Below are 15,615 nucleotides of genomic sequence, written 5' to 3'. Positions count from 1 at the left end.
TAACTGAAGATGGTATCTTTTTCTAGCTGAGTTCTGAGTAAAGAGATGAGCCAGAAGAACATTTAAAAGGCGGTGTATGAGTAAGCAGTCTTCCTGACTGACAGCTGTATTCTGAAATGGAGCCAGAAGTGAAGTTGATTGTAGTTAATGAGTTTTTCTGCTCCTCCAAAGAAAACCAGTGCTGCAGCTGAAGGCAGACACTTGTATCGAGGTTTTTACCTTTCATTTTATTGCTGCTACAGTAGTAGCCACGATAATCTTTAGATGATCATCAGGGTAGTACATGAAATTCAACTTCGAGTTCCACAGTATCTTGTGTCTTCTAGGTCTGAATAACTTGCAGACGTTGTTAGATGGGTTTAGCTTCTCTGTCAAACTTCAGGGGAACAGACACCTTGCTTGTTACTGCCCTGCAGAACTGCTGGCCCAGCTGCCTTGCTTTTCAAGGCTGCTGTTGACTTGTTTGTATCAAAGCATGCTATCTTGGGGGTTTTAACTGCAGTGTGCTAGTCCTTACAGTCCTGTGTGATTTATGTGTTATGGCTGCTATTCAAGGCAAGTGATCCACAGATGTACTAAGAATCTTCTAGACAGTTACTGCTTTACTGATAGATCAGTGCGAGAGGTTTACCATTTCCAACAGGGGAAAGAGTAAGAACATCAATATGCATATCTCCCCCTGGAGTTTATTTACTCTAATAGCCTTTCCAGATAAACAGAAAAATATTTTGCATGTCTGGCTCTGTTTTCTCTTTTGCTGGGAAGCGAAAGATTTTTTGACTAGTGGCTTACAACTTGTTTCTTCCCCTGGTCTTCTGTGCTTTGCGGTTCTCTGTGGAGTACAGATGTTTGTACTTCACAGTAATTACTGCATTTAAGCATAATTAGAGTTTAGCTTCTTTCTTAGCATAATTTTTTTTGGTTATTGATGGTTTTCAATGACTCCTTCCATCTGGGACTGGACTACTAGGATCTGGCTTCGTCCGTACTATTAAAAGAGGTTGAAGCAATTTCAAGTAACTGTAGAGCTGAAGGTACTGCTTAGGGTAGATTTAAAAGACCCATAAACGGGCCTTTTTTTGTTATATTTTCAATTTAAATCAAGTTGGTCTATTGCAAGCACCGTGTTTGCTACTGTTGTGAAAGTACATTGTGGCCATAAAAGTGATGAGTAATTCAACTAAGCTTACGGAGCCTAGTGGGAATATGCAGGTTGTCAGTCCCAGAGTCCCTGTAGATTATATGCAGGGGCACTAAAACTGGATTTTGTTTGTCATGTTGGCCTGCTGAGCAACTTTTTTTTTTTTTTCCTGTCCCCTTCATCTATAATGGTTTGGGCCTTCAACACTGAGTATGTTTATAGTATTAGATTATAGTTTTGGTAAATATCCTTTTTTTTTTTTTTTCTAAGTTCTCTCTGACTCATCTTTCCACATTTTTAGTTCATCAGTTCAGAGAACACAGGCTCCATGCAGGTGCGGCTGCTCATTTGGAGTAGCGTCTCATTTTGATCTTAGTAGCGTGCTTACATGGTGTAAATTGCCGGTCAGGCTTTGTGATGACGGTAAGGTTATGAGGTGATAACTTCAGAAGTACTATGAAATGGAGTCAAAGGCATGATGTTAAACTTAAGAATAGTTGTCGATGCTAAAGGGAAAACAAGAAAGAACGATTGGAGAAATAGAAGCTGCAGCTTTCTAATGCTTAGATATGCAATGGGACTGCATGTAAGGTTCTTGTTTGTGAAAGTATTTGGTAAGGAAAAAAAAAAACTTGGAGTAGTTTTAAACTTTATGGGAATTCTTCACAGAATTGTGGCACCCTTGTAGTGGGGAAGAAACTTAATTGGAGACTTGTTTTCTGACCATCGTGTTTATAATTTGTCCATCTTTCATAATGTTCAAGTATGCTTTTGGTCTTATAGTGCTATTGGAATTGGCTGTGTTTTGTTGATTGGGAATAAAAAGAGACCATGTAAGTCATCAACTGTGACGGGTAAAAAATTTTAAAAAAGAATATAAATAGGGAAAGTCAGGAATAAAAGGGCCAACAGAAAGGTATGCTGCAAATCATGCAACTAGTTCTTCATCTGAACAGCTGAGGAGAAACTTGATCAGGAATTGTAGTTCTCTTGCTGTGGAAGATGATGTCGTGGGAAGAACTTCCCACTTAGTGATGGAAGTGGCCTCTTAAGTCCTCTCATGGGAAGGATTCTTGAAGAAATATTACGGCTACATTAAGAGTTGCTTAAGAAACTTAAGTTGATTGTTTGCATAAGGGCGATTCCAAGAATGTCTTTTGAGAACAACTCTTAAAAAAAAAAAAAAAAAATTGGATACTAAGAGCCTATAATATTTTGGAGATTAAAAAAAATATTTAAAACGACTTATGTCCTTATTTTCTCCCTTTTGCAGCAACACGAAATGGTGCTGTAGGAGAACCAACATTTGTCCAAACTGCAGTTAATTACAATTTCCAGTATCCCAAATTGCAGCTACTGAACTTTTGAGTTAATTCAGAACAGAAGGGGCTCTGAGGGAACTGAAGATCTCGTATATGCATCCAATGTAATTTCTTTCATTAAGTTGAATTTCTGATGAATGTACTTTAGGATAATTATTTTCCTGAATTGACATTTTCCAAACTAATTGAAAACTGTTCAAATCATGAATGAAGAGGAAGTACTGAGTTAATAATAAGTCACGGCATAACAAGATGTCAGTGCTTGAGTAAGTTATGAACCTCTAACAGTTTACACTTCATCTTCTATTAGAGCTGTTGTTCTTGTGGAGGAGATAAAAGAACAAGGCAACTTTTACCCCTTCAACTGCCACATGAATGCATATTTGAGCTTTCTAGTTAGTTATATGCCATTAGTCAAGACATATTAGCAGTATTATTAAACTGTGTAAAAAGTGCATCAAACTACAACTTGTGCATGAGACTTTAGATTCTCTGGAAAGGTCAGCTTTTTTTTTTTTTTAGGTGATGGTATGGGGAAGAAGATAGCACTTAACCTTGGATTTTTTCCCTATCGTTTGTACTACTTCCATTCTATGAAGTAAAGTATTTGTAGTACATAACTCAAAGGAAATAACAACAAACAGCAACATAAACTATATATTTGTTTTCAGTATTTCAGTTGACCTTCATATCTGCTGCCTAAATTATGCTTTGCTTCAACAAACTAACTAGCATTAGTATTGTCCTCCATCATTGACTTACCTTCATCTTCTTCCCTGGCAACTCAATGAGACTGAATGCCAAAAATCTGACTGTTTGTTAAGTGACCATCAGGTTGTTTTGGCAAGGAAAGAAAGCTGAAGATTTGCAGAGAGCTCAGGGATGGAAACGTAATAAATAAAAATGATATGCAATGAAAACAGCCCGTAGTTGATGTGCATGTTTGCTGCAGATGTCAGCTTCCAGTTTCACTAATCACCTACATTTCAGTGTCTTCAGTTGTCTTAATTACTGATGCTTGAGTGATGCTAAATACTTTTCTAAGTAATAAAGGTTGAAACAAGCTCTTCATTTTGCTCAGTTTAAGTGTTATATGCTTGAGAAACAGTACTCAAGGCTTAAGTTTTTTTTCCTCCTCCCTTTTTGACTCGTTGGCTGAAAGTCACCAGTTGTTAGTTTCCGTGTTTAAAGTGTTGTTATCCTGTTTCTCAAGACTTACTCACCTGAAATCGTGGCCTCTTGTAGTAAGTTTTTTTTATGGCTCACTTTGCCACCACCTTTGCAGGTTTCCTCTGGCATTTATGAGCTTACGTAAAATGTCTTTCAGTTTCCAGTAAGCTTGAACAAATGTCTGTTCCCTAGGTAGTTGTTAGGAAATGATTCCACAGCTAAATAGGAACTACTTTTAATACTATCATTTCAGCAACAGCAAATGTTTTATTTTCACTTGTCCCAACTGGTCTTCATTGAGATGCATTTATTTTGATTTTGCTAGGAGAAAAAATGTGGCATAGACTTGATTATGGTAAGAGGCTGAAAAAATGTGCTGCACTTAAAGAATATTTTGTTTTCCACCAGTGAGTTGAGTAGCCATAGCTTCCGATGGAGGATGCAGCAGGTCTTCTGGACAGAGTACTAGTGGGCATTTACTTCTGGCTCCTTTGGGGTTTTTCAGTAGGGTTCTGTCCTTGGGATCATCGAATCATCAAGGTTGGAAAAGACCTCCAAGGTCATCTAGTCCAGCTGTCCTCCTTTCAGCAATATTTCCAATCTAAGCCAGTGTCCCTAAGTACAACATAGAAATGTTTGCTGAGCTCTTCCAGGGATGGTGACTGAACCATCTCCCTGGGCAGCCTGTTCAAGCGTCTGACCATTCCTTTGGAAAATAAATTTTTCTTAATATCCAACCTGAACAATCCTTGGTGCAACTTGAGGCTATTACCTCTTATTCTATTGCTGTTAGCTGGGAGTAGAGTCTGATTCACACTTCAGCACAACCTCTTTTCAGGTCATTTTTGTGAGCTGTAAGGTTTTGTCCGAGTCTTCTCTTCACCACGCTGAACAATCCCAGTTCCCTGTAAGACTTGTGCTCCAGACCCCTCACCGGCTTCACTGCCCTTGTCTGAACATGCTACAGGCTCTCAGTGTCTTCCATGTAGCGAGGGGCCAGAACTGAACGTGGTACTTAGGTGTAGCCTCACCAGAGCTGCATTTGTAAAGATAGATATCTTTCTCTGCTCCTGCTGGCAACACTGCTTCTGATAGAAGCCAAGATGCTATTGGCTTTCTTGGCTACCTGGGCACACTGCTGGCTCATGTTTTGCCAACACCCCCAGCTCCGTGTCTTGCACACAATCTTCTGCTCGTTCTGCCTGTGCCCGTAGCATTGCCTGGCGTTGTGACCCGAGTGCAAAACCTGACACTTGGTCTTGTTGAACTTGATCTCAGTGTCCTCAGCCCAGCAATCTACCCTGTCCAGATCTTCCTGAAGGCCCTTCCCACCTTTAGGCAGATCACTGGTTCTTCCCAGCTTGATGTCATCTGCAGACTTACTGAAGGAACACTCAGTCCCCTTGTCGAGGAAATCAATAAGGACGTTAAATAGGATATTAACAGTCTTACAATCATAAACAGTATATCGGGCTCTGTCCAATGAAATAATGATGTTTGGAGGATGTAGACTATTTTTCTGTGTTTAGTGATTCATTAGCATTGCTTCAAAAAGCCCCTTTTATTGACCAAACATCCACATAGCCTGATATCCTATCTCTAGCACGGTCACTAGTGGTTGATTTTTAGGAAAACATTTCAAAAACTATGCATGCACGGAATGTTTCTTTTTGCTTAATAAAGCCTTCTGGCTCACAGCAATCAGGCTATGTCCTCTTGACAGAAGGGTTGCATTTAGACCATTGTATATTATCTTCATTGAGAGGCTTGTCATTAAATATGACTAATCTTCAGATTTACTACTTGTGCTGCTTGAGGTAGTGATTTTCTCAAGTATATAAAAATACCTTTTGCTAGGAATAGATTCCTTCTGCTGATGCAGGGCTCTGAGAGTGAAACGTAGGCTAAGCACAGTTGCAAATTTCTACTCATAAACATCATCCCAGCTTTGGTAACTTTGCTTAGATTTTAGTTGGTGAATGTGCATCAATTTACAGTACTTTTCAGTGTTGTTCTTATCCTTTTAATAGATATGGAAAGATCCAGAAACAACCAAAAACAAATCAACAAAAGAATAACTAAAAAAAAAAACAAAACAAGCCAAACCAAGGGTGAAAAAATAATTAAGAATAATTAAAAATCATCAATCTCCCCCTGCAACAGCAGCTCAGAAATAATCCCCACACTTGACATTTAACTGTTACCAGTTACTATAAGTCACAGTGACTGTAGCTAAAACTTCAGATGTTCTCTATTGAAACACCTGTATTGAAATTATCAAGAATAAAAGATAACTGTATTTATTTAACTAGATTTCCCTCTGTTCATGCTCTATGTCTCTATTGTGCTGGTGGACCAGCACTGAGGGAAGTACAGAAATTCCATAGAGGCAGCTGTGGGGTAAATGTGATGCTGGGGCTTTTTCAGCTCCCTAGCAATTAAAGTTTGTTTATATACATGGTGTTTCACACATCATCTCAAGAAAAACAAAAGAGATTACATTGGTATGTGAAATGTTGGTTTATGATAGATATATGATGCTGTCTATACCTATAGGTACAGAAGTGCTTTCTTTGTAAGGGAACATGATGGATTAAAAAAGAAATGACTAGTTCAGTAAGAAAGCTTTTTTCCATCCTCCCTAGATTTCTAAAATGTTGTCTTCTCTTAAAAGTTTGATTATGTGTAACACAAATACAATGCTGTTTTCATTTCTTAGTTGCGTTTTCTGTGTGTAGTAAAATAATAACAGTAAAGTGACTGAATAGATGGGTCTCATTTCCTGAGTATTTTCTGCAAACTGCAAATCCAGATGAGTACGTCGTAATTCAAGTAGAATACTTAATGTTTTTGTCTTAAAAAGGATTATATTTTATCTTTTGAAATGATAGGAGTGAATACTGTAGCATGCTAAAGAGTCTGTTTCTGCTCCCATAGAGCATAGGAGGAAGAAGCAGAGAAACAGAAAACACAGTGGAGTGTCTGCTGCAGTCACCAATTCTCTCAGCTGCAGAGTAGAGGAAACCTTCTGGGAAGTTATTTGACATTTAACAGCATGTTGTACATAGGCAGGTGCTGAGTGAAGCTGGGTTTTTTTTGCTTGTTAATGATTTTCTTTTCTGACCTTTATTACTAATGCATCTTCTTTAAGAAGCTTTTAATGTGTGAAGACAAAAGGTTGTTTTTATTCATCTTACTTCTTTGCATACAGAAACAAGAGAGGGATGGTGCTGACTGAAAGGAAATCGACTCTTTCTAATGAAAAATAAGGTAATTTGTTCTCCTACTGCTTTTATTCATGTGTTTAATCTGTATGAACTTGAGTAATCCTTTTCTGTGATAGCTACTGGCATTGTGCTTTTAGGGGAAAAAAAAGATATTTTTAGAATGGTAGAGATGAAAAATTCACTGTTTGCCTTCTATAATGCTAATGTTCTTCATGATATCAATATTCCGTAGCTGAATCATGAGTAGTCTGGTCAGATTTTGCTCACAGATTTAAATCTAGAATTTCTCTTTTGGGCATACTGAATAACTGAAGCCAGTATTTCACTGCTTGACTGAGGTATTGTACTAATGTTCAAGATGGAATTTGAGATCCCAGTATTTATTTTTTTTAGAGGGTTTTCTAGTTTTTTTTTGTGTTTTTTTTCTAACTAAATTTACTATGTAGTGTTTTTTGTTCTCTCCTCCTTTATGCACGAGTACTTTGCTTTGATGTAAAGAGCAGTTATATGCCTAGAATGAAGGGCCTCTTAAAAGAGGGTCTGACCCTGATGCATAAGGGAAGTCTTGCAGCAGATGCTTAGTACCTTTATTTGATTTTGGATTGAGCAGGCGTTGAGGCCACCTATTCTTTGGAAGGAATAAGCTCCAAGAGTGGAATTGCTCTTTTTCTTACTCTTTATCTGGTACTATGAGCACTGCTTCTGTATTTGGCTGAATAGTAGTAGAATGAGGGAATAGCACCAAGCTTAGGGTGCTTTTTGTTGCTAATGAAATACTTTATAGTTGGCTCGTAAGATACTTCTGTACTATATGGACCAGTAGTTGAATAGAAATGATAGTACTGTTTTACGGATTGTTTATTATGTCTGAAAGATTTTCAGTGTGATATAGTGACTTATTTTAATATTATACTTGCGCGTTTATCTGTATATAATTCCATAGGACTATTTGCTTGGAAAGGACTATTTAGGAGTGTGTGACTTCTGTACGTATGCAGTCAACATGATACTGGTTTCTTCGGCTTGATCATCTTCTGGCTATGTTCCTTTGGGTGGTAAAAGGATATAGAAGTCTTACGTAAGTAAAATTCTGGCTACGATAACCCTATGTCACATCCTTCAATGTGTTATTATTCTGCTGTATGACTTAAAGAAACTATTTTTAGCAAAGGGTTTTGAGTTAGATCACTTTCTTAGCCATTTTCCTTCAAGTGTTTGAATTTCACGGGAGCCTCTGGCATTTTGTAAAACAGTTTCAGGATGATTGACCATTTAAACCAAGTATGAGGAGATATGGTGGGTGCACAGTTAAAAAATGTCACAATTTTCTAGACTCGGTACATAGGTAACTGAGTGATTAAAGGCCAACGACTTCAAATAAATCAAATCAAATGATGTAGCGCTTGCTAGGGGCTTACTTTCTAGCAGTTTATGGAATAGCCATTTTTAGAAGCTTCCACTGTTGGGTGCTATAAATGATTGCTGCTTCTACAAAGACAGATTTCTGCTAAATTTAATATTCCTACTCAGTAGAATGTAATTTGTAGCCATAGTAAATAAAACTAAAAATCTGTGTTCCTGTCTGATGCACGTGTTTGCCATAGGAAATGATAATTCAAATTTTGGGCATTTAGTTTGTCAAGATAATAAGCAATTATAATAATTTAGTAATTAAAATAAGCTTTGTCATAAAATTTTAACACCTTAATAGGCATAGCTGCTAGCTTTGTGTTTTTTTAATAATCGACTGAAACTTCTGTGAATGCAGGAAATATAGTGTGTTTAAAAAAAAAAAGTGCTCAGAAGAGTGCTGCTGAAACTGTGCTCGTATTTTTGTTACCGGAACCTGACTTGGTTGCTTAAAGCTTGGCGTGGAAGAAAAGTAAATGTTTTGGAAACTCATCTGAATGCTGAACAGCTGATTTCAGAAGTAACTGTTGTGAGGTGAAGACTGATTTGTTGCTGTTCATTATTTGCTGTCAGAGGCACGTGCATGTCTGCATGCACAAATGCTTATAGTTTAACGACAGACTTTGATTCTAGTTCAAATGTACATAAATTATACTACTCGTATAAAAAGAATATTCACTGTAAAATTGCGAAGGATGCCTCCTGGCTTCTGGGTGCTGTAAATCTTCAGTAGCATGGTAGTACATTTTCAGTTCAGGGGAAAAAAGATGCTGTTTATTCTTTCAATTTATCATATTTCAATGTACTAGAATAACCTATTAGGCATGTTAAGGATATTTATTTGCTTTTGACTAGCAAAGGAATTGGTTATTTAGACTCGGAGTGGGCTAAGAAGTAGACCTGAGCCAGGGTCCTGCATCTGCTAGTGGTGATGAAACATTTTCCTTTGGACTTTGCTGTAGACTTAGGATGCTGGTCGTTAGCTTCGTTTATTTATTATCCATCCAATACTGACTTGAGTGCAGGTGGCAAGCTTATGATAATGATGGGTCTTCAGCAGTGGTAAGCAGGAGAAATTCAGGGGCTCTGCAGTGGACCTGTTATGGAGAGGACCCATGCTCATGGACTGCAAGAGGGAATTAATGGATCAGGAGCAGGAGAACTGACATGTATGGTTCACAATGCCTTTCTATTTCTCTCTGTGCTACTTACAAGGTAGAGGAGTGGGGAATGAAGCGGTAATGCTGAGCTTAGGGAAATGGGGGTGAGGAAAAGGGTTTTAGTTTAGTCTGTTTCTCACCTTCTATTTCAAATGGCTACAAACTAAATTGTTCCGAAGTCAAGTCTGTTTTTTACTGTGAAGGTAATTGGCAAGTTATTCCCTTATTTTTATATTGACCCACGAGCTTTTCAATTGTATTTTCTCTTCCTAGCTCTTCAGAGGAGAGGAAGTGAGAAAGCTAGCTGGGTTGGTAGCAGAGAGCTGGCCAAAATCGATCCACTCCAGATGCCACGTGAGATGTGTATGTTCTTAGTATCTTTCAGTGTGAAGTCTTAAAACTGTGAGTTTGCACACGCAGGTTTTCTGTGTACTTCCCAGGAAGAGCCAGGTGTTTGCAATTGTCCTTCCAAACTCAGACACGTTACCGAAAGGCAATAGTTGTCAAACCGTGCTCCATAAAGCCGCGGTGGGCAGTGCAACTGAGCTGCACAGCCTTACGTGTGGCGTTTTCTGATGGAGGTTTGGCATTATGCTAATCTTGAAGCAATTTGTACAGATCCTAATCCAAATTCTTGAGGAACGTATTGTTGTTTGAGGTTTTCAAATCAGTTGAGAATCAGAACTAGAAAGCAGTATGGCTTATATGCCTCACTGAAAGTCTGTGCTGTGGTTTTAGCTATAGCTATTTAGCTATGTATTTGTATTTTAGACAGTCCCAGCCTGGGAGGGACTTGCTTCCAGATGTCATGTGAGCAGGAAAGAGGAAGGAAGGTTGCTGAGTAATAGTTACTAATGTGTGTAATAAATACTGTGGTTTTAGGTGCATCTCTTAATTGACACGGAGGAGTTCAAGCTTCTAGCCTCTTTGAGGATTGAAGTATTAAGTAAAAAAAAAAGTTCACATTTTTAATTGGAGATGAGAATTTATAAGAATTTTTATGCATATATTTTCAAGAACACTGCAATTTGTATCTTACTAAATGTTATGCATGTCATTTCCTTGCTCTTTTCTGTTATTAGGTCCTTCAGGATAATTTTTTTTTTTTCCTAAGAAAGAAGCAAACTTTGTAACTTCTCTCCATCTTTTTCAGTCCTGTTCAGTGCCCAGTTCCCACTCCCCCCCCCCAAAAAAAACCCAAAACCAACAACAATGATAAAAAAAAAAAAACTACTTGCTAAATATGCATGAATTTCGAGCAATTGCTATGGAGTTGAAGAAAAAAGCCTACCTAACCATGTTATGTTTCAGTTTCCCATATATTGATATTCCCAATTGGAGTGCTTACACTTTGCTGGATTTCTAAATTACTTAGCAATCTACACATAAAAAGATATACTAAAAAGTGCAATTACGTTTTTGCTTCTCAGGAATAGCTCCAGAGGGTCCATTTTGTTACAGCACATAAACATTTTGACATTGCTACTTATTTTTAAATATTTAGGAATTTAGAATTGTTTTTTTGATCAGTACTCTAGTGGATTTTCTAGGAAAGTCATTAATGTTTATTGTGTAAATCTTTCATGGTTTCAAGTTGAGATAGTAGAGAAGTAACCATTCCGGTCTGTTACTGGCTCAATTAAGTCATGCTGCTTTTTTAATATTTTGGACCTTTTTTGTGTGAATGTTTGCCTTTTAAGACTTTTGTTAAATTAATTTAAGAAAAAAGTCATGTGGATGGAAAGAAGCTTAATTATATGGAGGACTGTATTTAAAATAAAAGGGATTAACAGTGCTGGAAGTAACTTAAATTGGCCTTCGTCATACTTGACATATATAATTACAAATAGTTTTTTTCTCTAATGTATAAGATGTCATACAAGTTTGCTACTGCAACATATTTATGTTCTAATGAATCTATATGCTTATTTCCTAACGCAGGATTTATACTGCAGCAATGGCAGATTGAACTTTACAGGTGTCAATTTGAATTTATTACGTCTGAAAGCATTAAACAGTGCTGAATATTTTGAGACTGATCTTAGGATGAGTTGCCTTTCCTTGAACTGAAAGCGTTGTTAGCCTCAAGATTTGGCAGACAAAAATGAGTAACTCTAAATGTGCTGTCGACAATCGCAAGCTTGCTTGCAATGCTTGCTTAACATAAATTATGTTGTTATAGCCTTTATCATATCTCAAATGTTGTTAAAATGGCAGAAAAGCTTCAAAGTAAGTTTGCGTGTTGGCTCGTGAGTCAATAACCAGAGAACCATGTGCTGGATGGAAATAATAGAATAATGACATACTTCGAAGACCTGATGTAAACAGTACTGTAATGCAGCTGTGAAAATGTTACTCATGGCTTAGTATATCTAAGTTCAGCTGTAGAAGTGTGAGATTGTATCAGTGAATCTTTCCTGCATTCAGATAGGTAATAACAATGTGTTTCCAGCATTTCGGTATAGGCATAAAGCTGCAGTATTTTCCTTTCCTATTTGATATCTTTTAATATCTTTTAAATAGTTAAATAGTTATAGAGTGAGACTGTATTATTTTTATTGAAGCTGTGCGGTCTTTTCTGTTCTGTTGGACTGTGGAGTGGTATGTGCATGTATTTCTATGCGGTTTAGGATTCTGTAAGTCGGTGATCTCTCTAGGGCATATTAAAATGAGTGTCTTTTCTGGCTAAGGATGCAATTCTTACAAACCATTTTTCAGCAGTGGTTTCAATTTTCAAGAGCATGCTCTGTATCAATTGAAGTGTTAAGGTCTGACCAGCCACTGTCAGTGTTGCAGTGCTGTGTAGCTTTGCTTTGAGATAGAATGTGATTACTGATGTTTTTTGGCTAAATACTGCATGCACGATACTGGTTATGGCCATGTTGTGAAACGCCTGTAAGATCAGAAGCAGGTAAATTTCACTCCTTCAGTAAATTTCAGCTAAATGTTACTGATGGTAAGACTTGGATTTATATGTATGCTGGTAAGACTTGGATTTATACTAAGGAATAGAAGATAGCATAATTGTATCACAGATCTGGAAGCTGCATCATCCCTTACATGGCTTAAAAGCCCTTGTGTGTTTCAGAGTGTTTTCAGGCCCATCTTTCTGTGCGTCTTTGCCTGCTCTTAATTGAGATGCGGTTGGTCACCATACCACTGGAATGAGGCTTTTATATGTATATAAAAACGCTTATGTGTGTACTGAAGTTAAATAGCAGGCATTGTTCAGTTATGAACTCAAAGGTTCAGTTGAGAGAAGGGATGTTTCCATGTAATTTTTGATGTTCTGTCTTAGTAAGATACTGCATACCTGTAGTAAGGTCAGTAAAATAAGCTCTCTTAGTAAGGTATTGAAGGTATTGTGTAGGGCAGTGAGTTACCTTTTAATGGTTTAAGTTCCTTACTTGAGTAGGGCCTATTTTTAAATAACCATTTGTGTGGCCCCTGATATCATACTGTGAAGATACTTGAGGAAGTTTGTATACCTTAATTAGAATAGTAGCTTTTATTTTTTTTTCCTATATATTTGCTTTTCAAAGGCTTCTTAAGGCTTTTAAGCCATACTGGATAAGAAGAATGTTGTGCAGAGAACTCATGCTAGTTGAATGCTGTAAACTAACATTTTAGTATAAATGGTGACAGTTGTGATGCCCTTGTTGCCACTTAAAACATCGTGCAGCATGATGTAGATAATGCCACTGTAGTGTCTGGAGGGAGGCAGCTGCTGTCTTCATGCTGCTCATGAAGAGAAAATGTAGGGATCACGAAGTTGTCTGGAAGAACTAGGGCCAAACAGCAAGTAGACAAGCATGACCTCTGATTTTTCTCAGTAGCTGTTTCTCTGAAGCTGTTGTAGTTCTAGTCCAGAGCCATGTGTGTTAGCACTCCTGCAGACCAATGCATCCCAGTGGCACCTGAACTTCAGGTCTCCGCAGATAGCAAGGGCTCAAAGAGCTTTATTACTGAGAGGCTGTGCAGTGCTACTTGGGTGTATGTGCTGCCTGTTGTTGCACTCTTTCTTCCAATAATACTAAAAAATGCAATTTATAACTAGTGAGTTATAAGAATTATTTACTTCAATTTTTACTATAAATTATAAGGCTTTCCTTTCCCTGCCCTCCTGGATTAATAAGATGCTGGCAAGCCTTAGTGCCTTTTAGCCTTGATTCCCTCATTTATCTTGCTGCCTCTCCTTCCTGCCTCCAGATACTACAGACGTACTGTCCAGGTAGTAAAGCCTTCCCTTCCCTACTGTTGGAGGTAGACCTTTCTAACCCATGCCTGCTTTGATAGTTGCTCTTTTTCTAGATTTTCTTTTGTCTATTTTCACTTCATGTTTTAACTTATTCTTAATCTCTTGTTTTCCCTCTATCCCTTTCATGGAATAAGCATGCTTTAATCCTCCCTGACTTGTGCCTACCTGCCCTTGACTCAGCTGTTATTCTTTTTAGTATCTGAAGTTTATTATTACCGTGTTTATGGTGACACCTATTGTGGATTCCATCTCAGCATCTCATGTTCTACTAATCTACTTTGAATAGCCTTTTCTCAGCAAGAGCTAAGAGGTGAATCTTGCACCTCTGCAACTTCTAACTCTAGCTCATTATCCGATTTCTGGCACTTCACTTTTTCTTGGTTGTTCTCAACTATTTTTTAACTTCAGTTCCTTTGGGAATTTGTGGGTTGCTATATCCAGAGTTGAAGGATATGGACTTAAAATTGCACATTAAGTGCTAAATTGCATATGGATCTGCTTCAGTGTCAGTTTGCCCAAACTGTGCTTTCATCTTGCCTTTCAGAGAGCTCTTCCTGTGCATTTAGCCGTGAATTCAATTTCATTGTGAATCAAACAGCTGCTTAATCTTTCCTGTCAAGTTCTTCCTCCCATTGCTTTTGATGGCTGAAGCAGATATTACTTCCCTTCCTGCTATTTGTACCATTGACTTTAGCATCACTTTCAGTAGAGATGTTTCCAAGTATTCATGTTTTGTCTGTCTGTATTTTGCATATTCTTATGAAGATGGAACAATATCTTTATATCTCTCTGTTACCTGAAACTTTTAACTGAGTTCATTTTGCTCTGTGCTTTCAGTTAAAGCAAGTTCCTTCTCCTAATCTTTCAAAAGGTAACATTTGGTCACATCAGTTAGAACTCTTGCAAAAATAACTTTATTGGGATTTTTTATTGCTCTTTTCCTTGAGGCTCAGTCTTGCATTATGCTTTCCTATTAAACGTCAAGACTTTTCTTAGTCTCCAATAGCTTCCCTGTTCTCCCTTTTAATTTTAAGTCTCAGTTGTCCAGCATATATTGTGCTCTCTTTTATAAGCCTTTGAAATAAATGAAATGCCAAAACAAGGCACTTAGAAAAAGGAGTAATTTATTACCTTAATGCTCTGTCTTCAGAAGTCTTTGTTGTGATGTTTACAGGAAATTGTCAGTGGTAGTGCCATCTTTCTATGGAATCATGAAATTTTTTGAGTTGGAAGGGACCTTTAAATGTCATCTAGCCCAACTCCCCTGCAGTGAACAGGGATATATACAGCTAGATCTGGTTGCTCAGAGTTCTACTGAGGCTGGCCTTGAATGTCTCCAAGGATGGGGTGTTTCCTACCTCTCTGAGCATCCTGTTCCTGTGCTTCACTACACTTATTGTAAGAAAAGGTTTTCCTTATAACTAATCTAAGTCTCTCCTGTGTTAGTTTGAAACCACTTCCTCTCATCCGACCACAAAAGATACTGTTGAAGAGTCTGTCCCCTTCTTTCTTATAGCCCCCCCCTTTAGGTGCTGTGAAAGGCTGCTATCAGGACACCTTGGAGCCTTCTCCACACTGGACAGCCCCAGCTCTCAGCATGTCTGTAGGGGAGGTGTTCCATCCCTTGAGCCGTTTTTGTGGCCCTCCTCTGGAAGCACTCTAACAGATTCGTGTCACTCTTGTATTTAGCATTTCTGACATTCATTGCTTCTTATGTAATTTGATGTCTTGTATGTCTGTGATTTTTTTCTTTAATTGTCATTAACTACCTTTCTTAATTTTGAACTAATATCTGTCTGTATCTGTACAGTAGATACTACTGGAGAGCACAGTGGTCCTCGATCGGCATTTGTTAAGGCTCTAGTGATATGTAATCATTTAATCTGAGGAAATCACTAAATCTGTGTTATCTAATAAAATTACCTAG

The 15,615-nt window shown here is 37.8% G+C and overlaps 1 protein-coding gene across 6 annotated transcripts in view; it reads left to right on the top strand.

Annotated features, from left to right (window-relative positions):
* The window catches only part of INPP4B (inositol polyphosphate-4-phosphatase type II B), a 304,378-nt gene that overhangs the window by 28,352 nt on the left and 260,411 nt on the right, over window positions 1-15,615 (top strand). Inside the window, exon 2 of one of the 6 annotated variants that reach the window (XM_085222117.1) lies at window positions 6,845-6,903. The exons of the other annotated variants lie outside the window; for them this stretch is intronic. Within the exon in view, the coding sequence (XP_085078243.1) occupies window positions 6,892-6,903 (12 nt within the window). The 5' untranslated portion in view covers window positions 6,845-6,891. The remainder of the gene's footprint in view (window positions 1-6,844; window positions 6,904-15,615) is intronic. 6 annotated transcript variants of the gene reach the window in all.

Source organism: Meleagris gallopavo, chromosome 4, assembly GCF_905368555.1.
Source record: "Meleagris gallopavo chromosome 4, MGAL_WU_HG_1.1, whole genome shotgun sequence".
Lineage (NCBI taxonomy): Eukaryota > Metazoa > Chordata > Aves > Galliformes > Phasianidae > Meleagris > Meleagris gallopavo.
This window is presented reverse-complemented; position numbering and strand designations above follow the sequence as displayed.